The 12,114-nt window shown below is 48.6% G+C and overlaps 1 protein-coding gene across 1 annotated transcript in view; it reads left to right on the forward strand.

Annotated features, from left to right (window-relative positions):
- PCNT (pericentrin) overlaps window positions 1-12,114 on the forward strand; it is a 1,129,672-nt gene that overhangs the window by 852,483 nt on the left and 265,075 nt on the right. The window contains exons 35-37 of the mRNA XM_086956243.1: window positions 4,593-4,787; window positions 4,890-5,063; window positions 5,237-5,432. Of these exons, the coding sequence (XP_086812369.1) occupies window positions 4,593-4,787; window positions 4,890-5,063; window positions 5,237-5,432 (565 nt within the window). The remainder of the gene's footprint in view (window positions 1-4,592; window positions 4,788-4,889; window positions 5,064-5,236; window positions 5,433-12,114) is intronic.

Genomic DNA, 12,114 nt, shown 5'->3' on the forward strand with positions numbered 1-12,114 from the left:
GTGGACTTGGGGATGCCAATGGTCTGGACACCTCACCAGACACTGGCTTTGTCTCGCCTCCTACCGTGGCTACGGAGGAGGGGGCAACCCTCAGTGTGGTGTTGTCGCGGGCGGCCAAGGCCTTGGGCCTTGAGCTCCCAGTCGCGGCCGTGAGGACTAACCTCCTCACTGAGGTCCTTAAACCGCAGTCAAGCTCGGCTGAGCCTCTGCTGCCGTTTAATGAGGCCTTGACTGACGTTCTTTTGGGCACTTGGTCCAGGCCAGCTACGGGTTCGCCCGTAGATAGGAGCGTGGCGAGACGCCACCGCCCGGCCCCGGGCGACCCTTGTTGCCTGTCCACTCACCCCTCCCCTGAGAGCCTGGTCATCCAGGCTTCGAATTCCCAGACCACATTCCCGTCTGCTCCGCCGGACAGGGAATCCAAGAGGTATGAGCAGTACGGCAAAAAGGTATTCTCCTCCCTGAGTCTGGGACTGCGGTCTTCCAACACTGCATGCTTCTTGGGCTGCTACACCCTCTCTCTGTGGGACACGGTCGCGGAATTACTGCCAGAGTGTCCGTTGGAGGTACGGGCCAAACTCTGCCAAGCCCTTGTGGAAGGCCGGGATGCAGCAAAATATTCTATCCGGTGTGGGCTGGATACCACCGACTCACTGGGCAGAGCGATGGCAACGACGGTGGCGATTCGTCGCCACGCCTGGTTGAGGTCCGCCAACTTTTTGGCCGATGTCCAGAATACTCTCATGGACATGCTGTTTGATGGCCGTCGCCTTTTCGGCGACAAGGCAGACCATGCACTTGAGCGCTTTAAGGACTCCAGGGCTGCGGCCAAGTCCTTGGGCCTCTCGGCCCTGCGCCAGCAAACGGGTGCCTTTCGCTCCTTTCGTAGCCAAGGAAGGGGCGCCCCCACACGTGCTGCCAGCCACGCACCGCGGACTAACATCCAACGCGGTGGCGGCCGTGGAAATCGCCGTGGAGGCAGTAGGGGATAACGGCGAGGCCAGTCCACACCTTCCCCCGCAGCATCCGCCTCAAAACCCTCCTAGTCCGTGCTTCCAGGCCCATGTGACGCCAGTGGGAGGCAGGGTTCGCCATCACCACTCCCACTGGCGCACTGTCACATCGGACAGGTGGGTGCTGCAAATTGTCCGAAGGGGCTACTCCCTCCCCTTCGAGACAACCCAACAAGCCATGCCACCGCAATACCACCGCGTATCGGCGGGATCATCTGCGGCTTCTGCAGGAGGAAGTTACGGCCCTCTTGGCCAAGGGGGCCATCGAGCGCGTTCCTGGGCAAGAAGTAAGGTGTGGTTGCTACTCCCACTACTTTCTGGTACCCAAGAAGGGCAAAGGGGGCCTACGCCCTATCTTGGACCTACGTAACGTCAACGGCTTCCTCCCGAAGGAGAAGTTCAAAATGCTGACACTGGCTCAGGTCTTAGCTGCCCTGGACACAGGAGACTGGATGGTAGCGTTGGACTTGCAGGACGCTTATTTCCACATCACTGTCCTGCTGGCCCACCGGCGCTACCTGCGGTTCAGGGTAGGCCACGAGCACTTTGTTTACCGTGCTGCCCTTCGGCCTTACCAGCGCCCCATGGGTGTTCACAAAAGTGATGGCGGTGGTCGCAGCTCATCTGCGCAGGTTAGGGGTTTCCGTCTTCCCCCTACCTCGACGACTGGTTGTTGAAGGCGGGCTTGCCCCCAGACAGTTGTCAGCCACCTCCAGACGACGGCGGATCTCCTGCACCTGCTGGGGTTCTCCATCAACGTGCTGAAGTCAAACCTGTGTCCTTCTCAAAAGCTCCTCTTCATCGGAGCGGTTCTCAACTCGGCGCAGTTTCGGGTTTATCCTCCCGAGCAGCGGGTTCGGGATATTCAGGCTCCGATTCCGATCTTTCAGCCTTTATCCCGAGTCTCGGTCAGGTTGACGCTGTGGCTTCTGGGGCTGATTGCTTCCTGCATCCTTCTGGTGCATCACGCCCGTGGGCGGATGCGGACTCTGCAGTGGGACCTGAAGTTTCAGTGGGCCCAGCATCAGGGCAACCTGTCCGACCATGTCCTGATCTCAGAGGGCACTGCGAGACAACTGCAGTGGTGGCTCACTGACCGCGATTGGGTCAGCAGCAGATCCCTCTCCCTTCCCCAACCGGAGCATGTGGTTGCGACGGACGCGTCCCTCCAGGGCTGGGGAGGACACATGGGAGAGGCGGAGATCTGAGGCCTTTGGTCTCCGGAGGAGTCCCGGCTCCATATCAACCTTTTGGAGCTGCGGGCGATTAGTCTTACACTGAAGGCATTCCTCCCCTCTGTCCGAGGGAGTGTAGTGCAGGTGTTATCGGACAACACCACCGCCATGTGGTACTGCAACAAACAGAGCGGGTTTGGGTCGTGGGCCCTCTGTCAGGAGGCTCTGCGCCTTTGGCAGTGGCTGGAACATCAGGCTGCGACCCTTGTGGTTCAACACCTGGCAGGTTCTCTGAACGCCAGGGCGGACGAACTCAGCCACCGGTGCATGATGGATCACGAATGGCGTCTGAACTCGGACGTGGCGCAAGGTCTCTTTCTGCAGTGGGGAGAACCTTGGTTAGATCTGTTCGCCACCGAAGAGAACGTGCAATGTCATCAGTTCTGCGCGTTGGAATTTCCAAGGCGGCACTCGCTCGGAGACGCTTTTCGTAGCGAGTGGAGTTGCTGTTTGTTGTACGCCTTTCCGCCTATACCACTTCTGCCCAGAGTGCTGAAGAAGATCAAACGCGACCGGGCCCAAGTCATCCTTGTGGCTCCAGACTGGGCACGAAGGTACTGGTATCCCGAGCTACTCGGTATGTCAGTCGATCCCCCGGTTCGTCTGCCTCTTCAGGAGGACCTTCTGTCGCAGCAACAGGGGACAGTCCTCCACCGAACCTGTCCTGTCTCCACCTCCATGCTTGGAGATTGAGCAGCGACAGTTGAGGCCATTTGACTTGCCTCCCGAAGTCTGTAATATCATTCTGGCAGCCAGGCGTCCCTCCACAAAGTCGGTATACGCCTGCAGGTGGAACAGATTTGTGGCATGGTGCACAGCAAAGGCTGTGGATCCTCTCTCTGCCCCTCTGTCTGAGGTTCTTCTCTTCCTTCTTTCTCTTGCCCAGCAGGGCTCTGCTGTGGGCACTATCAAGGGCTACCTTTCTGCCCTTTCAGCCATTCTAAGGCTGCCTGATCAACCTTCTTTGTTCAAGTCCCCTATTGTAAATCGTTTTCTGAAAGGCATCACACACACGTTTCCACCTGTTCCCTTCGTGATGCCTCAGTGGGACTTGAACCTGGTTCTTACTTTTCTGATGTGCGCTCCCTTTGAACCACTTCAGAACTGTCCTATCCGCCTTCTTACTCTGAAGACTGCTTTCTTGGTTGCCATCACCTCTGCCAGGAGAGTGAGTGAGCTCCAGGCTCTATCCTCTAAATCTCCTTTCCTTTCTGTCCATCCGGACAAGGTTGTTTTGCAGACAAAACCCGCTTTCCTGCCCAAGGTAGTCACAGCCTTCCACATCGGGCAGTCCATCACCTTGCCCACCTTCTTTCCACCTCCGCATCCCTCAAGAGAGGAAGAGAGGCTCCACCGTCTGGACCCAAAACGTGCGCTCTTTTTCTATTTGAATCGCACACACCAGTTCCGGGTGGATGACCAACTCTTTGTTGGTTACGTGGGCACTAAGGGACGGGCGGCGCACAAACGGACCATTTCTCGGTGGATCGTGTTGTGCATCCAAGCATGCTAATCCTTGGCTAAAAAGGTACCTCCTGTTGGGCTGAGGGCTCATTCCACTCGGGCCACAGCGACTACCACTGCCCTGGGCCGAGGAGTCCCCTTGCAGGACATTTGTCAGGCAGCTACGTGGCCCTCGCTGCACACGCTCGCAAGACACTACTGCCTGGACAGCCAAGTCCAGAGGGATGGCTTCTTTGGCAGTTCCGTCCTCCAGGACTTTCTGGTGTGATTATTGGTTCGCAGACCCACCACCGGGGTTGGTATTGCTTGGGTATCTATTCTAAGGTAAGGAATCTATCACTAACGTGTCTCTTTCAGATGCACAAGTTACTACTTGTGTAACAATATATCTGTAAGAGACATTAGTTAGTGATAGATTCCTTACCGACCCAGCCATCCTCCCCGTTCTGCGAACCGATATCTAGGGTTAAGGTCATCCCCTTGCAGGGCCCTAGTTTCAATGACACCAGTGTTGGTTTTTGACATGGCTCTGCATTTTTGGCGTGGAAAAGCTGTGTCCAAGAACTGACGTCAGCACGCGGAGGCGGCGTCTAAGTACTCCGACGACGACTGAGGGGGAGCCGCAGACGACGCCTACCGACGAGCAAGGGTACTGCTTCGCAAAAATATCCGGATCCAGTCTGACGCCTGGGGATATTCTAAGGTAAGGAATCTATCACTAACTAATGTCTCTTACAGAAATATCGTTACACGAGTAGTAACTTGTGCATTAAAATGTTTACACATTGCAGATTTATACTTTTTCCATGCATCAGAGTTAAATTGTAGATCCTGGCTGGGGATCGGTACGTTTAATTGTATCTCTTGGTTTCTTTTTCAGTCAATGCTGACAATGGTTCATACAGAAAGTTGTAAGGTCCTGGCTTTGTCACAACGTCCTCTGACTTATGAAAGTTCTCCACTCCCATCCCGTCAGTGTGTTCTCTCGGAGAGCTGGCAGCAGGACAAGCAAACTCTGCTGGACACTGTGCATTCCCTGAAGGAACTTCTTTCTAAAGCTGCACAGAGGGCAGAGGTAGGAAACACCCCAAACTAAATGCACACAACTAAATGCACACTGTAATCAGGTTTTTCTTTTAGTTCAAGTGATCTTTTTCTATTTATATTTTTGCCCTAGAACATCTCTGACTCGAGCTCAGACTGGAGGGGAGAATTGCTTCATGCAGTTCAGGTCCTGTTCGAGAAGGAACGAAACTGCCTGTGCACTGAACTGCGATCACACCTTTACAGCCATACATCAGGAGATAAAGGAACGCTTCTAGGAAAACTGGAACATATTATAAAAGAGCAGGTGATACTTTGGCTCCTTCTCTGATCCCAAGAAGGGATAACTGTTATTGCCTTGCTAATTTCTACTTGTCAGCTTTGGCATAAAGGTTACAGATGCTTCTTAATCTGGCACCATTCTTGTATTCCGTTATCAAATTTAACTGTTTATACTGTGAATGGGTTTATTCTTGACAGGAGCAGCAGCAGAAACTGGTTTTAGAGCATCTCCTATCTTCCGATCGAAGCAGCCTTCTGTCCGAAATCCAAGATCTAAGAGCCCAGCTGCGCGTGACTCACCTGCAAAACCAGGAGAAGCTGCAACAACTGCACGAAAGCATCACCAATGCAGAAGACCATGGAAGTAAGCAGGAACACCATCTCCGAAGACAGAGTGAGTATTGTCTTCTCCTATTGCTTTTCACCAATTTTGTATTACTGGCACTAGACTACTTTTGTGGAAACACTTTTCTAGTTTGCTGGTTAGGAGGTAAACTGAAGTTAAATGGTAGTGAGGTCAAAGGTGTGATCCTGGTTCCCGTATGCATTGAAACTCACCCACTTAGTGCTCACTAAGAGACTTTCCCTTTAATGGAGTTTTGCAGCTTGAATCTGATACGTAAAAAAATGCTATGCATTTTCATACAGTTTTCTTATTTTTTTTGTCCAGTACTTGATCTTTTGTACCCTGAAGATTACATTTCTTGAATTCCTTCCCCAATCTCTTTTATAAAAGCATAAAGTTAACAAACTGTTTGCAGTGACATATTAGTAGGCCTTTGTCTTGACTAACTGCTTTTGGTTAGTAGACAACTTGAAACTGGCAGGGGTTTACTGTATGAGGCTCTCTATTCTCTCAAATGAGAACAAGGTACTGCATTCTACAAACCCCCTCCCCCCACCTTCCATTGCTGCGTATTGTGCTCTATTTTTCGACCTATCATCTTATGACTGAGGATTGTCTGTTAATAGCTTCCACTCATATCCTCCTGATAAGCCTGCAGACCTTAACCCCAATTGCGTTTGCTTACTGAGGTTTTTTTTTTTCTTGTTATGCCTAGTATTGCTTATTAGTCCCTGTTTACTGCTGCAGATAAGTTGTCCAGTTTCTGCATGCTCGACTATTGATAAGTGTTGCCATGATTTACATTTAAGTGAATTTATTGTCCCTTGAATTGGTTATTTTTTCTAATTGCATTTAAGTAGGACAGATCTGGCTGTTAGAGATAAACAGTGCTGATTGTTTACTGCAGAGAAGAAATGGCAATATATACTATACGAAAATTATTAGGAAGAAACTGTCTTTCAAAGGCAAAAATTGTTAACCAGCCTTTGGCACAGAGTGCTCTATGGCAGTCTTAAATAATTTATCACAGACTAGTGAGCCAAAGTACTGTATTGTAAGTAAAGTATTGTAAAAACCAATGTCCCATTACATTGATATCCTAAACTTGCAATGGTCTCCTACAGCAAGGTGGCCGCCGGGTGAGAAGCTCCGACCGGGAGTTCCTCCAACTGGGAACTGACTCTGGCACTTGCCCCGGGTCCCTCTCCTACCTCATAATCCATGGTGGATCTTTTACCTGCACTCAAGTGCCTTCCTTTTCCCCTGGAGTTCTCCGGCTGACCTGTTATACAGCCTCTGAGTGTCCCGAAGGAGTTCCCACGGAGCCTTTGCCATCATGGCTGCTGGCTCGGTGGTGAAACCTCACTCCTGGGGAGTTTGAGCGGGCGGCTCTTCCCCCTCTGATTGCTACCCTCCTCCGGGATTTCTCCTCTTGGACCGCGCACTCTGGGTGCCTTCGAGTTTGACGGGCCAATGGGGAATGCAGAACTGATGATGCCGATGGCTTCCCTGGTTGCAAGATCTTACGACCTAATATGGAAGAGTGGGTCTTTCTAAAAACGGACGGATATAGTGGCTTGTCGGAGCCCCTAATTGTTTAGCCGAGCATTGGATTTGTGAGTTTATGGCCGGTCACACACTTGACGAGGTACTGGCATAATTTTTCTCATCTTTTTGGGGGCTTTGGCGGTGCTTGTTTGGGGGGTGCTGCCTGATTCTAAAATGGGCACATGCATTACGCGGAGCTTCTTTTACCAGCTTCGCGCCTCGATAGTATGCCAGCGAAGTGGTGACCAACCTTAAAAGATGTTGGTTGTGGTTGAGGAAGAGTGATTTCAGCGGGATTTGCTGTGGACTCATGACGACCCCTAACGGAGCTGTGCCTGACGCTAAAATGGCAGCCAATTTAAACGAAGCGATCAGCTTTTACTCCATCTACTTTAGCGTCTTCGTAAGAGCGCGAGTATTGAGGGGAGTAACGCCTGCATTTCCTGAAGTGCGCTCATTGTGTATACTACATAGCTGGTTTGGCTCCCACATCGGTTTTTTGTCCTCACTCTGAGCTAATAAGGGGCCAGTTCAAGGGCCCCCTCCAAGACTCGATCTCTCGTTCTGCCCTTTGCAGACCCTGCCCGGAATGACCCGCAACGCACTTCAGATTTGAAGCTTAACACCCACCATCTGGCCTCAACGCTTAGTCTACTGCGGTCCCCTCCCGGATTAAAGTGGCTGCCTCAGTGGTCCCTTCCGCCCGGTACTACTACTCTGGGACTAAATCTGGACTTCGAACAGAGCTCGAATCATAGCCTCCATCTGACCTACCCATCTAGTCACTGAACCTGCGAGCGACTGTGGAGACCTTACTTTCTGGCCAAAGCCCGGTGGAGTTACATGATGGCTATAGAGGAGATTTGCCGCGGACCTCGCCTCACCTACCCAACCGGACTTTGGACAGACTTTCCATAGTCTCCCAGTCTTTCTCTACCTCCTACCCCTTGACCCTACCCTTCCCCCTCTACTCTCCTTTTACCACATTCGCTTAGCTCTTTTAATTGTTTTCCCACCGAGGCCTAGCGTTCTGCCCGTAGCTCGGTGGAGCTACCTGATAGCAAAAGAGGAGATGGGCTTTGGACATCGCAGTCTGCAGTCACCTTTTCAGCTGGTCTTCGGGCAGATATTCCTTCTCCACCCTGTCCTATCTTCCCCTACCCCCACCTTCCCGGCCCCTTAACCTTCTTCGCATCCATGCTCTTGAAATGTTTTTCTAGCAACTGATGTTGCCCGAATGTAATGTAATGTAATGTACTGTGTAATTTTGTGGAACCTTATGCAAAGTGCTCTATTTACCTTCAGGTCTAGCCAGCGCTTAATAAAACTCTTTAAATAAATACAAATTTAAAAAATAGTCTAGAACTGGCTGTTGTCTTCAACCCTGGCAAACTAGGTTCATCAGCCCTGCATCTGACCACTGTGTGTTCCTATTGAGTCTTCCTTAGCCTCTCTAAAGAAACAAGACAAATGTTATACCAGAAGCTCTCCCAGTGCCTTTTCTTAATAATGGGGGCATCCAAATCCACTTCTCGTTTTCTAATAAATCTTTTCATTTTTGGTTATGACAGAGTATGTAGGATTACATGAACAACTTTTTGGGGACGTTTGAGGAGTCAGGCAGGGCCAACACTTGATTCAGTTGTTCTGGGAAAGTTTCCAGCCTGGCAAGTTTTAAGCAAATGATTGTTAGTTAGTCTCAGGCCACTTGCTTTCTGAAAGATTCTCTGTGAGCGTAGCAGCCAGTATCTTGGGTCTTAAGCCCTTATCAGCTACCACTCTCCCCTCCTCAACATAACTCCAGTCCTAGTAGGTCTTTGAGTCACAAAACAGAAGCAAATAATATTGCTTGAGGTTTTAGGCATTACAAAAGCTACCAACGATTTGGTGTTTGTCCCCACAGATCTAAATGCAACACCTGCCAAGGAACTGCATATGTTTAAGCCCATGGTGATTTCAGTCCCTTCTAAGAAGATGGCTTCTTAATATGATATGCCCTGTCCCCAGATATCAGGCTATGTTCAGGCTATGCTTACATTTCTCAAATTTAAATAGGATCTATTGATCTGTTAAACAATGGAACTTTAAAAGCCTTACCAACACTAGTAAAAGAGAAAAGGCTACATAGAGGTCTGTGTTTTATAGAGAAGTACCAGATGATGGAACTTAAAAAGCGGGATGGGGGTGTAGATGACAAATGTGTGATGTACTTGATAGTAGGGTAATTAGTGGTGCTGGTTCAAACAAGACAATTGAGCTAACCTTGTTTGCTAGAACGCAAGTTCGGTGTATTATTTATTCCTAGGTGATGTGGTCTCCCTGATATGATATGTAATGTCATGACACTTAAAGATGTAAAGTCAAGCGCTTGAATTGCTGATTTCTGATGGTCTTGTTTCCAGTAAAGATACTTTGTTTTTGAGCGATTTGTGGGGGAAGGCAGCACTTTTATATTCTTATTTTACAAAGGTATGAAACATTCTGTTCGAGGCATGTGTGCTATAGATACACATTCTGTGCATAAGTCCGTCATCTTGTGTTGGGCTCGGATGATTACAAGTTGTTTTTGTTCCAAGAAGTTGTCTTCAAGACACAAGGCTATGTGACTGCTCCTCTTGGTAATGCTGCTCCTGGTCATCGACTCCATTTCCAGATTGTTTTCTTCCCGTTCGGATGTAATCTCTCGTGCTCCGGTTTGAGACTTTCGGGCTCCCATCGGTTAGGTAGTACAGATTCAGTCGATTGTATTGTCTATACTTTACCGTTGCGAGCCATTACCTTTCTGCGGCGCTGGTTCTTGACTCAACTTCTTGGCCTACGGGCCTCTTTCCCAGAATTTGTCAGAGAATGTCCTGCTAATGGAACTCACGCTGTTCCATTAGCAGGACATTCTCTGACAAATTTCTGTCCTAATGGTCATTATAAATTTCCCCATACCGACCAACATTCCATCTGTAATCTATGCCTCTCCCCTGATCATAGAGAGGAAAGCTGCAAAACCTGTAAGTCATTTTGATCAAATAAAATTCTTAGAGATCGACACGCCAGACGGTAAGAAATGAAACCGAAACAAGTGGATGATATACTGGATATTTTCAGTCAACAAGAGGACGATGATGAAACGTCTGCTACACGAGGAATTACTGTTGATACAGGATTTGGAGTCCGACTTCGAACAAGGTTCGGCCGCCCTCCAACCGGCACAAAAGCATTGGACAGTGAGGACACTTAAACCTGATCCAAAGCCCAAAACATTGTCACTGTCCGAAAAAACTTCTTCCGGTCTGCCACTGCAAAAAGACCTTGACGCGTACCCTCTTGCATGGCTGTGAAAGTTTAGCCTTCAGCAGGGGCCTCCACCTCCTCCAAATCGGGGCCCATAACTCCTAGGTCATCTGTTTTGGCACTGAGAGAAAAGCATGATGCTTCGGAAACTAGCACAACAGCACTGAAAGCAAATCCTCTTTTCACTGTCAGATAGAAATCTCCACCGGAATCATTCCTAGTTGCAATACACCTGGAACGAAGAAAATAATTATTCAGCCATCAAAGCCTCATTCTTCTAAGAAACAGTTATCATTTCAAAAGGATTTAGACGTTCCTCTGCAGCCTCCAAAGAAAAAGGACGATGATGTGGCCACTAGTCCTCTACACATCCCTATTTCACTTCCACCACCACTCCAGCATACACTCCACCACCTCATTCACCACAACTATCTGAGGTAGGAAATATCCTCCTCTGATTGGTGAGCGAGGGGCTATGATGACATGCCACAAGACGTGCACCCAGGGGATGCTTGTGATAATTATGTTATTGAGCCTCAAGGAAATACGGACCACGATCTTTAACCCACATGGTCATCACCACCTGACAATGCCTCTGCATAGCAAGATTTAATAGCAAGGGCAGCAGCTTTCCATCGAGTACCTTTATAGAAAGACACATTAGAGGTAGATTTTAATTTTGAAACCCTGTCTAATGCTCAAAGGGGAGCACAATATCTACCACTCCTTAAGGGTATGGTACGTCCTGCAGAAGACATTTTTAAAGACCCTGTCAAAGCTAGTATAATAACACCACACATTGACAAAGTATAAAGCTGCACCCTCTAATCTATATCTATAAAAGCGAATGTATGTCTATCTGTCTGTCTGTCCTTTATGCATTACTACACCATTCAGCCGATCGCCATGAAACTTTGGGAAGTTGTTGAGTACACTGCCGCGAAGGTTTCTGGCATAACATTTTTTTAAATATCGGCCCCCCAGGGCCCTCGTAATCTTTCGAATAGCGCGCCGAATTACAATAATCATCAGTGACTCAGTGCACGTGCTATATTAGCAGCTACAAACAACGATGTAAATGCCATCAATTTCAGCATTCAAAACGGAATACCAGGCGAAGCGACAACGTACAAGTCCATCGATACTGTGATGAATCAAGACGAAGTTGTCAATTACCTAACGGAATTCTTGATTTCACTGGATTTGCCCGGTATGCCACCGCACATTTTGACATTAAAAATTGCTGTGCCTCTCATTCTTCTCGGAAACATCAATCCACCATGACTTTGCAGCGGTACAAGACTTTCGGTGAAAAAGATGATAAACAATGTCATCGAAGCTACAATTTTGAATGGGAAATTCAAGGGGGAAGATGTACTGTTTCCACGTATTCCAATGATCCCAACAGATATGCCATTTGAATTTAAACGTTTACAATTTCCGGTGCGACTCGCTTTTGCAATGACCATCAACAAAGCACAAGGACAATCGCTGCAAGTGTGTGGACTCCATTTGGAGAATCCGTGCTTCTCACATGGACAACTGTATGTGGCCAGCTCACGCCTCGGAAAACCTGATTTATTCGTGTACGCACCAGACAGAAAAACAAAAAATAGCATGTATCCACAAGCACTCGAATAAAAAAAGTAGAATCAAAACGACACGTTGAAGTGTTTTCCAAATTAAAATAAATAAGTTTCAATAAAAATGACACAATGTAAATTGAATGTCATCATAACAAGTTACCTTGAATTTCCTTTATTCTGAGATCGCAGCAACACGCGACTGGTAAGCTAGGCCTATATACATTATAAGTCAGTTAATTCCTGCCCCTCTAGTAGTATTGTGTAGTTCCTACAAATCCGTAAGATCTGTGTGTGTGTTGGACAAAAAACTT

The sequence above is a fragment of the Lissotriton vulgaris genome, chromosome 2_1, assembly GCF_964263255.1.
Source record: "Lissotriton vulgaris chromosome 2_1, aLisVul1.2, whole genome shotgun sequence".
Taxonomy (NCBI): Eukaryota; Metazoa; Chordata; class Amphibia; order Caudata; family Salamandridae; genus Lissotriton; species Lissotriton vulgaris.